At 47.9% G+C, this 13608-nt stretch overlaps 1 protein-coding gene across 1 annotated transcript in view; it reads right to left on the bottom strand.

The window, feature by feature from the left end:
- CUX2 (cut like homeobox 2) overlaps positions 1 to 13608 on the bottom strand; it is a 378211-nt gene that overhangs the window by 16177 nt on the left and 348426 nt on the right. The window contains 3 exon segments of the mRNA XM_020970269.2: positions 10306 to 10465; positions 11683 to 11846; positions 11849 to 12484. Coding sequence (XP_020825928.1) covers positions 10306 to 10465; positions 11683 to 11846; positions 11849 to 12484 — 960 coding nt within the window.

Raw genomic sequence — 13608 nt, 5'->3', positions numbered from 1 at the left:
CAGTTTCTTCATATGTAAAATGTGCTGGAGAGAGAAATGGCAAATCACTCCAGTGGATCTTTGCCAAGAAAACCCCAACTGGAAACAACTGAAGAATGACTCAACAATAACAAATATCCACTGAGTCTGGAAAGATGGGTTGGGGCCAGGTTATGAAGGGCTTTAACAGAGAGGCAATAGGGAGCCATGGATGGTGTAGGAAGGACTGGAGGGGGAGAGAGGCTTGAGACAGGGAGACAAAAAGGAAGCTGTTGAACAAATCCAGGGAAGAGGGGATAAGGGAATGTGAGTGAAGGTGGCAGCTGTTGGAGTGGAGATGAGGGATAGTATGGCAGAGATCAGGAAGGTAGGGATAGCAAGATTTGGCAGCTGATTGCGTACAGGGGAGGGAGAGGAGGGAGATGTAGAGAATATGGCGAAGAAGACGGTGGTGCCTTCTTCAGAAGTAGCAAAGTCCAGCAGATGCAGGGTTTGGGGAAGAGAGAATGAGTTCAGGTTTGGGACATCTTCTAGACGTTCAGTTTGGAATAAACTAGTAGGTAATTGGTGGTGTGGGGCTGAAGATCGGGGAGAGGCAAAGGCTGGATATAGACACTTGGGAGTATTATGTAAGAAGGTAATGATTAAATCCATGGGAGCTGATGGGGGGGCAGAGAGAGAGAGAGAGAGAGAGAGAGAGAGAGAGAGAGAGAGAGAGAGAGAGAGATGGAGAGAGTAGGAAGAGAGGGAGGGAGGGAGGAGAGGGAGAGAGGGAGAGACAGAGAGAGAGAGAGACAGAAATAGAGACAAATACAGAAAGAGACAGAGACAGAGTGAGGAGAGAGAAAAGAGGACCTAGGACAGAGTGTTGGCAAACCCCCACAGTTAGGGGGGGTCACATGGACGAGCCATCAGAGGATACTGGGGAGGAGTAGTCAGACACAGAGAACCAGGACAGAACAGTGTCATGAAAGCTGAGAGAGGAGAGAGCACCCTGGGGCGGTCAGCAGCATCAAATGCGGGCACACAGGATGAGAAAAGACCCAGGGCATTTGGCGCTGAAGGGAGCAGTTTCTCTGGGGTGATGAGTTCGGGAGCCACATTGCAAAGGGCTGAGAACAGATTGATAAGAGAGGAAGTGGAAGCAGAGCTTGGACGGCTTTTTTACACAGCAGGCACTTAATAAATGCTTCCTGTTTGATTGGTTGATCCAATGATGGTCTCTCAGTGGAGCCTCCAAGGTGAGGTAGGTGCTATGGCTATTACTCCCATTTCACAGATGAGAGACCAGAGGTGTCGGAAGTGGGATTCTAGGCCAGGTCGCTCTACCTTCCAGTCCTGAAATCCATCCGACATGTCACATTGCCTCTCTTTCATGAAATTCCTATTTTTCCCTTGAATGGAAGACGATAGAAGAGAATGTGACCCAGAATCAAGGGAGCTGTATGACCCTGGGTAAGTCATTTCCCTTCCTCTGGGGCTCAGTTTCCCCATCCAGCTCTAGAGCCCCTCAGGCATGTCAGTAAGGTGGGCTTTGGCTTCAGATGCAAAGCTGACCCTTGAAATCCTTGGGTGCCTCAGTAACCCTTTTGCCCCAGAGCTTGGTGATGTCATTTGGGTCCTGTGTGTCCACTTCCCAAGGGGAGCCCAGAGGAAGCTTCTTCTGTCTGTCCTGTCTCTGACAGAGCCTTGAAAAAGGTTGGAAGGGTGGGCGTCAGCGCCTGGCCCCCCCCCCCCCGGGCTGCTGATGTATAGGATTGTGGATACAGAGATAGAAGGGACCTCAGAGACCATCTAGTCTGACCCTCTCATTTTACACATGAGGAAACTGAGGCACAGAGGGGTTAAGTGACTTGGCTAATATCAAACAGTAGCACCACAGGATTACAGTTCTAGAGCTGACAGGGGACCTCAGAGGCCATCTGGTTGAACCCTATCATTTTATTATTTTTTATTCTTTAAAAAAATTTTAATCAACCAACAAATATTTATTGAGCATCTACCTTGTGCCAGACACAAAGCATCCATTCAAATACACAAGGCTTGCCCTCAAGGAGTTTATATGCTGGGGGTGGGGTGGGGTGTCCAAAGATAAGCAAATGGAAGCTATAGACAAGCAAAGTCATTTTGGAGTAGGGGAGGGGCAGTCAGGGCTGGTGGGAGGAGAAAAGGCCTTTTGAAGGAGATGCTACATGAGCTAAGCTTGGGGACTAGGGGTATTCCTGGAGTGGCAACCCTTCTCATCTTATAGATGAGGAAACTGAGGCTCAGACAGGTCGAGTCTTATGCCCAAAGTGATGCAGGTAGTATATCTTGCAGGCGAGATTTGAACTCGGGTTCTTTGACTTTGAAGCCAGCTCTCTTCCACCAGATAGCCAGCAATGAAGGTTTTTTTTTTGGGGTGGGGTGGGTGGGGTTTTCCTCCACTGAGCTCCCCAGAGGCCTTGGGCTGTGGTCTGAGAACTGCCAAAGTCTCTCCACCAAAAAACAGAAACCAAAAAACAAAAGGCAGCTTTTTCAAACTAATTCCCCCAGAGAGGAGAGCGTGACAGCCACAGAGGAGAAAGAAAACCAGATAATTAACATAAAAAGACCAGTGCGATTTCCATATTCCAGGCAGAACGCCAGCCTCATCTGAGGAGCTGACTTTCAGGACCATTTTTGACAAAACGTTGGAGAGATCTGGAGGACAGCCTTATCTTGTAGAACATACTAATTAAAGGACCAGCAAGTAAGTTGGAAATGTCAGCACACTGTGCTGGGGAAGATATATGGGACAGGCTGGGGAGAGATGGCAGGAGATGCCTTCTTGGATTAACTGGGAGATGTTGTGGGTTTAATAAAACCTGAGGGGGAGAGGAAAAAGGAAAGAGGGTGGGGGAGGGAGAAGGAGAAATAGAAGAGAAGGTGAGTGAGGGACAGAGACAGAGGAGGAGGGACAGAGATGGAGAGCTCAGGCTTGAGGGATGGATAAACAGGAGAGACAGTGAGACAGAGACACAGAGAAAGAGAGAGAGGCTGTGCTTGGGGGATGGAGAAAAGGGAGAGAAGGTAAGACAGTGGGAAAAAGGAGAGAGAGACACACACACAGACAGAGACAGAGAGACAGAGAGAGACAGAGACAGAGAAGAAAGGGAAGAGAGAGAGAGAGAGAGAGAGAGAGAGAGAGAGAGAGAGAGAAGAGAGAGAAGAGAGAGGAGAGAGAGAGAGAGAGAGGAGAGAGAGAGAGAAGAGAGAGAGGAAGGTCAGACAGATAGACAGACTGAGTGAGACTGAGAGAGATTTTCTCTTCTGCTTAAGAATTCCAAGAAGACAAATACAGAAGTGTCTGGAATATTTATTATGCACAATGTGGGCATTTCTAATGAGGCAAGTTAATTAAAATAAGAGATGTGACAAAGGGTTCCTTGGCAAGTGGAAGGAGCTGGATGCTTAGTTAATCGTCCTCCTCCCCCACATCCGGTGCAGGGTCCCCCTCACAGCTCACTTTCCATTTCCATGGACACCAGTCCCTCTGGGGAGGCCTGCTAAGGTGATGTGGGTATGGTCTGAAGTAGGAAGAGATCCAGAGGATGAGGTTAGAGAGGAGAGTCCTGGGACGGATCAGGGAGGGACAGAGAGGGAGCTCTCCTCTCCATCTGGGGAGAGGTGGATGGACAGTCCCAGAGGGGATGTCATGTGGAGTAATCCTGAAATATTAGCAAATGTGCAGAAGATTCTTCGGGATCCAATCACAAGGCTGGAAAGGTCCACGGAGTCCTGTGCCCCATCCTCTGCCTTGAGGCTAACCCATCCTGGCCAGCGAGGGATTTATCTATCTTCATTTCAAAGCCTTCATGGAAGGAGAAATCCCACCTGCCCCGGAGCTGTGGGACAGCCAGCTGTGAAGCCTCTTTAAGGGAAAGGCCCTTCTGCTGAGCTTCACATCTGGAATGCAGCCAAACACTCCAGGGCCCAGCATGCAGCTGCATGAGTCTGATGCCAGTCTGGGGCATTGTCTGGGACTCACTTGGTCCCTGCAGGCTTCCTGAGCGCTTTGCTTGATGTAGGCCCTTCTGGGTAGGAGACATCTGCTCTTAGCAAACAAAATGTCAAGGTCAAGAGAATCCAGAACCCTATTCTATAATGCAACAGCTCATCACTTGTGTGACCTTGGGCAAACCCACTACTCTAGAGGCCTCAGTTTCTCCATCTGTAAAATGAGGGGAATCAAACTAGGGTACCTCTGAGGTCCCTTCCACTTAGGTGATGCAGTGGAGTTAGGAAGACCTGAGTTCAAATCCAGCTTCAGACACTAGCTGTGTGACCTTGGGCAAGTCACTTACCCTCTGTCTGCCTCATTTTCCTCAACTATAAAATTCCTAATAACAACACCTACCTCTCAGGATTGTTGAGAGTAGAAAAATGAGATGATAGTTGTAAAGTGTCTTGCAAACCTTGAAGTTCTAAGTAAATGCTATTATTATTATTTCTATAACCCTATGAATCCTGATCTCATGCTTTCTTGAATCCCCAACTACTTTTCAGATAAATTTTTGAGCCCAATCATAACCCTCTTCCTTGTACATGGGAAATTGATTTCTTAAAACGCAATATGACTTGACATTTATTGTCCTTAAATCGCATCGCATATTCCGCCCAAAGTTCCATCCTGTCTATATCTTTTTATTTTATTTTATTTTATTTTATTTTATTTTATTTTATCTTAAGGCAATTGGGGTTAAGTGACTTGCCCAGGGTCACATAGCTAGTAAGTGTCAAGTGTTTGGTCTGAGGCCGGATTTGAACTCAGGTCCTCCTGACTTCAGGGCCGGTGCTCTATCCACTGCGCCACCTAGCTGCCCCCTGTCTATATCTTTTTGAAACTCAATTCATTCAGAGCATTAACTTTCTTTCTTAGCTTGCGCCATCTGCAAAATTCATGAGCATGCTGATCTATAACTTTATCTAAGGCACTGGTACTTGTGTCTTGGGGTCATCGTGTGTGTGTGTGTGTGTGTGTGTGTGTGTGTGTGTGTGTGTGTGTGTGTATGTGGTCTAAACCTGTGATTTTGATCAGTGTAGGAAACTCCAGGCTTGAAAACTCCATCCAGGAATACAGATCAATCTTTTCCTGTCTCCACATTTTTCTTCTTAACATCTTCCTACCCTAAGAATGTCTTTCCTGTCTCTCCAAACCTTCCCCCACCTTTTGAGTCCCTCGCCCTACCTCTGAAGCCTTCCAGGACTGCTTTTGGCCACAGGAATAACAGTAATAATACCTCTCATTTCTATAGCGCTAAGGCTTACACCACTCTTTTATCAACTATGAGAGGCAAGGTGTGAATATTATTATCCCCATTTTACAGATGAGGAAACTGGGACTCGGAGAAATAATAGGATTCTAAGTTTAGAGATAGATGGGGCCTTAGTAGTCAATAGGTTTAATCCCTTCATTTTATGGATTAAGAAACTGAGGCACACAGAAAAGTGACATGCCTAGGATCACATGGTTAATAAATGTCAGAGCCTGGATTTGAATCCAGACCCCTTGATACAAAAGCTTTTTGAATCCCAGGACATTGCCTCCCTATTCTAAACTCCTCACTTGGGAATTCCTCATGCACCACTTTGTGATCTCTCTCATACTTTTGTATTAATTTCAAGGTTAACATGGGACTAAGTCTGTGTCCGTGGTTCTGTGCCTTAGTTTGTCATTATTGTGATCGAGTTGTTTTAGTCATATCTGACTCTCCGTGACTCCCTTTGGAGCTCTCTTGGCAGAGATACTGGAGTGCTTTGCCATTTCCTTCTTTAATTCATTTTACAGATGACGAAACTGAGGCAAACAGGGTGAAGTGACTGCCCAGGGTCACACAGCTAGTACAATGTCTGAGGCTGGATTTGAATGCAGGTTCTCCTGACTTCAGGCCCGGTGCTCTGTTCACTGAGCCGCCTAGCTGCCCCATTAAAACTGTGATTGTCCAGTCACGTCTGACTCTTCGTGACCCCAACTGGGGTTTTCTTGATATTGTCAAGTCGATAGTCCACTGAGCGTCACAAGATGGGGGAGTACAAGATGGATAGATAGCAGCTCATCTGAAAAACATCTGTGAGTACTTTCCATGGACTGCAAGCACAGCATGACGCAGCTCTGTCATGCAACCCAGAGAATGAATGCAATATTAAACTGAAATGCATTCCTTATAGGAGGCAGTGTCCAGGACTAGGCTGGTAACAGTCCCACTGTCCTCTCTGTTGGTCTGGCCATATCTGCATGGAGTTCTCTGTTCTGTTCTGGGGGCCACATATTACAAAGGACACTGATAATTTGGAGAGTGTCCATTTCTTCTTTTGTCTCTTTTTGTATCCCTAGAACTTAGCACAATGCCTGGCACGTTTTTGTTGTTCAGTCATTTCAGTTGTGTTCAACTCTTTATAATGATTCTGTTTGGGTTTCCTTGGCAAAGATACTAGAAGGGTTTGACGTTTCCTTCTCCAGTTCATTTTATAGATGAGAAAACTGAGGCAAACAAGGTTAAGTGACTTGCCCAGAGTCACACAGCTAATAAGTGTGTGAGGCCAGATTTGAACTCAGGGAGATTAGTCTTCCTGATTCTAAGCCTGGTGCTCTATGCCCTATGGTGCCGGCAACCTAGCGGCTCTACCTTATTATTGTCGGTCTTAAATTCCAGCCTAATAAGACTTTTTGGAACCCATCTTTCATCACTGACTTTCCTGACCAGCTTTGTGTCCTATGCACATCTGATAAGTATAAAATTCATGCCTTTGTTCAAGTCATTGGTATTTGTATCTAGGTGTCATCTTCCATTTTTTTGGTTTAGACCTGTGATTTTATCAGTGTAGGGAATTCCAGGTGTGAAAACTCCCTCCAGTGAGGAGGGAGTCAGCAACTTCTCTGTAGCCTGTCGGATTAGAGAGTTGGAGGTGGAGGGTGGACATTGATCAGTTAAATGACTGGCCCAGGGTCACCCAGAGCTTCCTACCTCCAAAGTCAGCCTCTACCTGTTATTCTACACTTGTCTCCTCCATCAGACTATAATGTAAGCTCCTTGAGGGCAGGAACCATGCATTATACTTTGTGATATCACCCACTATACCTAGGAGTGAAGGTGGCAAACCTGGGGCAGCTAGGAGGCCTGGTGGATAGAGCACAGGGCCTGGAGTGAGGAAGACCTGAGTTCAAATCTGGCCTGGGACATTTACTAGCTGTGTGACCCTGGGAAAGTCACTTCACCCTGTTTGCCTCAGTTTCCTCATCTGTAAAATGAGGTGGAGAAGGAAATGGTGACCCACTCCAATATCTCTGCCAAGAAAATCCCAATGGGTCATGAAGAGTCAGATACAATTAACAATGACTACTCAAAAGCAACAAAAGGTGGCCCAATGGATAGAGCAGTGACCTACAGTCAGGAAGACTTGAGTTCAAATCCCAGCCTCAGAGACCTCCTAGCTGGGTAACCAACCCCAGAGCAAGTTACTTAATGTCTCTCAGTCTCAGTTTCCTCATCTGTAAAATGAGGATAATGATAATCCCTACTTCCCATGGTTGTTGTGGGGATAAAATCAGGTAATATTTGTAAAGTGCTTTTCAAACCTTAAATCTATTATAATATATTAAAATGCCATCTATTATGAAATATGTATTGATTTGAGTTATCAGTCTTCTCTCCCCTGTCTCCCAGTAAATGAAGCATAGAATCCTTAAGGAAGTGTCTACACTGTTCAATCTGATCTACATCTATAAAGCAGCGATATACGGCAGTGATGTGCTCTTGAGACAAATGTAAGATTTTTCAGACCTGATGCATATTGACTTCACGTTTCTGGATACTTTGTGATTCGTTATTTTAATGGGCAAATTTGGGACTCTCATATCTATCTACATCTTAGCCCAAAGCACTGAATGGTTTAGGTAGGAACGGTCCAGTTGTACTGCCCTATACTTTAACAGGACCTATCTTTAGTGGGCCATATTAAAGACACATCCATTTTTAAGTCAATTGCCAAATTCCTCACTTCTGGGCTGGAGGCAGTGTCCACGTCGGTCCATCTTTCACTTCCTTTGCTCCACCTTGAGGCCAAGGGAGATCCATCTCCTGCTGTCCTCTGTGGGTACTGGGTTGGCTCATACCCAAGGATGGGTCCCTGCTTCGGTAGGGAACATATAAGATGATGCCCGACTGAGGCAGAATTTGGCCTTGGTTCTAGGCATCCCATTGTAGGTAGAACACTGATAAGCTGACGGGGCTTCAGAGGGTCATGGAATTATAGGATGATAGATTCAGAGTTGGATGAGCCCTCCCAGTCCAGCCTCTTCCCTTAAAGGCAGGTGACCCAAGCCCTGAATTCATGCCATGTGGGGACTGCTTCAAGAAGATGGGGAAGAGATGAGTGAGGGGGGAACATGCTAACCGGTGACCAGATTCTGATGGACTGTCACGCAGAAGAGGGATTTGGCTTGTCCTGCTTGTCCCCTAGGACTGGGGACTATAGAACTAGGAACAGCGCGTTAGTTGAAGCTGCCAAAAAGGCAGATTTTGGCCTGATGTGAGGGAGCTAATCAGAGGAGCTGTCCAGCTAGGAGGAGCCTGCAAATGACCCAGGTCTTCCTGTAGAGGGCAGTGTGGTGCAACAAAAGGACAACCCGGTCACTTGGAAGACAAGTGTTGGAATTCCAATTTTGTGTGGTATAAGCATGCCCCATCCTCATCCGAAAAATGAGGTGGGCTGGACTAGATGGCCGAGAGCAGGAGTTCATAGCCTTTTGAGAATAATGGGCCCCTTCGGCAATCTGGTGAAACCTTTGGACCCTTCCTCAGAAGCACTTTTTGTTATTTTTTAAAAAAGCAGAGAGACCTTTTCTTTTTTTCCCGGTCCCAAATTCTCTCCTTCTCCCCCGCATCTCCCCTACCCAGTAGAAGGTAAAAAAAACCCTCTCAAACCTAACAAATACATATAGTCATGCAAAACACATGTTGGCATTAGCCATGTTGGAATGTTACTAAATGCACAAAATAAAACACATAAGAATCTAAGGGTATCCAACTATATTGAAATACAGCAATCAGAATATAAAAATACCCCAGCAAGAAGCTCCCAAACTCCAGGTAAAACCTGTAAGGTCTAAATCAAAGTCTAGGATCCTCTGGGCATCAGTTTCCTCATCTGTAAAATGACAAGGTTGGACCAGAAGGCTTTGCAGGTCCTTTTTAGGTCTTTAATTTGGATTCTGTCAGTTTCTCTCCCAATCTGTGCTCGATTTTTTTTTTTTTGGACATTCTGTCTCATGCAGGCAACTAGGTAGCCCAGTGGATAGAGTGCTTGACTTAGAGTCAAGAAGACCTGAGTTCAAATCCCGCCTCAGATATTTGCTAGCTGTGTGAGATTAGGCAAGACACTTTATCGATCCACAAAATGGGGATAATAAAACATCTACCCTTCAGGGATGTTGTGGGGATTGAGTGACAGAACACATGGAGAGTGCTGAGTAAAGCTGAAAGTACTGTGTGTTGGCTATTATTATTATTCTGATCATCACTGAATCAGGAAATTTCAGAATTGGAAGACTGCAAGGGCCATTTAGCCCAGTCTATGACTAATCTAGGGGCCGCTAGGTGGTGCTGTAGTGGATAGAACATTGGCTCGAGTCAGCAAGACCTGAGTTCAAATCTGGCCTCAGACACTTACTAGCTGTGTGACCCTGGACAAGTCACTTCACTCTGCCTCAGTTTTCTCATCTATAAAATGAGCTGAAGGAGGAGATGGAGAACCACTGTAGTATCTTGGTCAAGAAAATCCCAAATGGGGTCATGAAGAGTTGGACATGACTGAAATGACTGAATAATAGCAGTAATGGCTGAGCTATCACAACCCTAACAAGTGGGCATCCAAGCTGTGCTTGAAGACACTTCCTCTCTCTCCTTAGGAAAGGGGAACTCACCACCTGATAAGGCAGCCCTCTCCATTTTAAAATCTACTCAGATTTGCCACTGAGCTCCTGGCAATGTCTAGCCTAAACTCCTGACCTCCTAGTCCCATCTCTTCTTCCTCTATTCATAACCCATTTCCAGAGATCACCATCTGTTGTCTTTGAAAGGAGAGGGAGTAGAATTGGCTTGAGATTCAGAGGACCTGGGTTCCAATCCTGCCCTAATCTTGTTTACTGCCTATGTGTCCTTAAGTCACTGGGCCTCAGTTGGACTGGATGCCCTCTGAGGTCCCTTCTGGCTCTAGAGCTATGACTCTATGAGGTAGAAGGTCTGAGGCTTTCGGCCGGGACCTAAGCTCTGTCCTGCCTGGCTCCCACCAGCCCCTGGGACTTACCCTGGGTGGGGTTGGGCTGCTGGCTGATGCCCTGGCCCAGCTGGTCCGTGAGCCAGAGTTGCATCCGGATAAATGGCTCACGCCCCTTCTGCGTCAGCTTGCTCCACGGCTTGGGTCGGGAGAGCATGTCACTCACGCTGCCTTGGGACAAGCCCAGCACCTGGGGGGTGGGGAGGAGGGACAGTGAGCAGTGTCATGGTGGTCAAGCTCTCCCACCTCCTTTTCTTGGCTCAACCCGGACCATTCTCAGGCCCACTACAGGGGATTTTAGTGCTGCTCTGGGAGAAGGCCCCTGGATGGAATAGCACCCTAGGTTGGCCTGGGGACCTGGTCCTTCATGATCTCTACTGGAACAGAGAACCCTGGGGGCATTATGCCCAGGCTCATAAGATAGTCTGTATTTCCCCTGCTCTTCAAGAATGCAAGCTTCTTGAGGACAGACTTTCATTTTTGTTTTTGTAGCTCAGTGGTGAGCACATAGTAGATGCTTTGTAAATGTGTGTTGAATGAATGAATAAATGTAGTATCCTTCCAGCAGAATGTACATTCTCGAGGGTAGGGACTGTCTCACCTTTGTCTTTTTGTCCCCAGTGCCCAGCACAGACGCAGATACATAGTAGAATACGTAGTAGGTACTTAATAAATGTTTATGGGCTGACTGACTGATAAATATTGCAAGTCTCCCCTTATAAAATTTAAGTTCCTTGAGGGCAGGGACTGTCATTTTTGTATTTGCATCCCCAGTGCCCAGCAGAGAAGCCAGCACATAGTAGGCCCTTTATCAATGTTTGCAGATTAATTGATCAGTTGATTGACAAATGGGCATGCTTTGTCCCCCTACAGAATATAAGCTCCTTGGGGGCAGGAACTGTCTCACCTTTGTCTTTTTGTCCCCAGTGCCTAGCAGAGTGCCTGGCTCAGAACTCAATAAACACTTGTTGAATTGAGTCGAGTTTGGCCAGCTCTCAGTGCTTGGGGTGCTGGAAGAAGGAGATCCACATCTCCACCCACCAAAATCCTTGGCACTCCCTCCAAGCTCCATTCAGATCCAAACATTTCCTGCCAGGACCCTCTGGACTTCTGTAGACAAGGCAGAAACTGAAAGCCTTGGCAGCCCCGGCCCTTTAAAGGGGAATCTGTTCAGACGGGGCTCCCCGGGCCTTTCCCAGGACCATGGCCTTTGGACGTTGTGGGCCCTCCTTTATGGGTCGTCCCCTCCAATTAGAGAGCGTAAGCTTCTGGAGGGAGACCACTCAGTCTTCTGTTTCTATCCTTGATGGTGACTGTGCCTCCGTGCCTGGGGCACAGTCAGTGCCTTTCTTGCATATTCCATTTCATTCCCCTGCCCACCATGGAGCCCGGTGTGGTAGCCCTTACCTTCTCTCCAAAGATCCTTTGGCAGATGCCATTCTTGGCCAGCTTCTCCTTGACCTGTCGGGTCAGCTCCAGCGTGTCCACCTCCCGGTACATGTACATCTCGTACTGCTCTGGGGTCAGTGGGGGCACGGTAGGCTTCAGGGTCCGGGGCACATAAGCCGGTAGTAGGCCAGCCGTGTGCTGCCAGGCGGCTCGGAGCCAGCCCCCTCCAGCTTCATCTCGCCCACCTTGGGCAGCTCGTCCTCCCCGTTGGTGACTGCGGGGGCCTCCTCCTCATTCACCAGGGCCTCCCCGGGCTCTCCCCGGGGCCACGGCCTCCCGTTGGCTTGGCTGGAGTAGCTGGAGGAAGAGGAGGAGAGGGACGGCGAGACCGACGTGTAGGGCCGGCTGAGGACGCTGCGCTCTGAGGCCCAGTGCTGGTCAAAGTAGGAGCCTGCGTCGCCGATCTCAGATTTGACCTTGCGGATGATGCTTTGGACAAAGGCCGCAGGGGACAGGACGGTGAGGGGGGTCTGCGTGGCGCTGCTGCTGGTCACACCCAGCCCCGCCGGCCCATCCTCCTGTTTGATGTAGGCCTGCACGATATTCTGGCTTACGGCAGCTAGCGTAGGGCGCTCGGTGGGTGAGGGGGGCACTGAGCGCCCCCCGCAGCGGCTGGATGACTCCATCTCTAGAAGGGCCTGCTGCTGGGCCTGCATCTCCCGCCGTGCCTGCTCCAAGATGCTCTTAATGGCATCTTCTGAGGTGCTGGTATTGGTACCGTTGGGGACGCTGAGCGGGATGGAGGGGTTCTTGGCCTCACCTGTGCAGGGTGTGAGAGAGGGGGAAGACAGAGGCCATGGAGATTGGGAGGGAGGGCTCACCCTCTCAGTCACTTTCCCTCAGGATCTGGTTCAGCCCAAGGGGCCAATACAGTAATTTCTTAATTATACATCCCCACTTGGTGAATTGTTGGGAGCCTGCTTTTAATTCCAGACCGAGATAGGGAGGCCACAGCCCTGCAAAGTGGGTTGGGAGAACCGGGTCTGGCCTTGGTGTTACTAATGACTAGCTATGTGGCTGGGCAAGCTATTGCCCTGCTCTGGAGAGGGGGGCCCTGACTCCAAACCCAGGGTTCCTTGTTCTATGGGAAACACCAACTGTACCCTGCAGCCAGCATTCTCTTGAACGTTTTGGAGCGAATGTGGTGTCTCTCAGTCCCATCATATCTAGCCTGATGTCTGAGTACATAGGGTCTGACCAGGGAGAGTAGAAGCTTCTTGCAGGCAAGCACTGTTTCATATTGGTCTTTCTAACCCCAGCTCTGAGCACAGGGCTTGGCAGTGGAGTGGGACCGGAGCTAGGATTTCATTGATGTAGTCCAGGCGTGTCAAACTCAAAGAGAAACAGATCCCTTGCAGGCACCTTAGAAAACCATAAACTCACATTATCTATGTTGTATTGTATTTTTAGAAAGCCATTTTGTCATTACTGACCTCCCTGGCTTCCTTTAAGTCCTAACTAAAATCCCACCTTCTACAGGAATACTTTCCTGAGTCCCCCTTAATTCCTTCTGTTAATTATTCTCTATTTGTCCTGTCTATAGCTTGCTTTGCATATATTTGTTTGCATGTTATCTCTCCCATTGGACTGTAAGCTCCTTGAGGGCAGGGACTGTCTTTTGCCCCTTTTTGTATCTCCAGAGCTTAGCACAGTGCCTGGCACATAGTAGGCACTTAATAAATGTTTATTGACTGACTGAGTTACATTTTAATCTGATTTGGGCTATTTCAGCCCAGAGTCTAACTCTTCTGGTATAGAGACCTCTCAGTGCAGACATTATTTTTCCTAATGCAGATCAGGCCCTGTCCTGAAACTTAGTTCTGAAAAGTTGCCCGGAACACAGAGAGGGTAGATTACTTGCCCACAGCCACACTGCTAGGCAGG

Source organism: Phascolarctos cinereus, unplaced genomic scaffold, assembly GCF_003287225.1.
Source record: "Phascolarctos cinereus isolate Bilbo 61053 unplaced genomic scaffold, phaCin_HiC Scaffold_4;HRSCAF=312, whole genome shotgun sequence".
Lineage (NCBI taxonomy): Eukaryota > Metazoa > Chordata > Mammalia > Diprotodontia > Phascolarctidae > Phascolarctos > Phascolarctos cinereus.
Note: the sequence above shows the minus strand (reverse complement) of the source record. Positions and strands in the feature narration are given on the sequence as shown.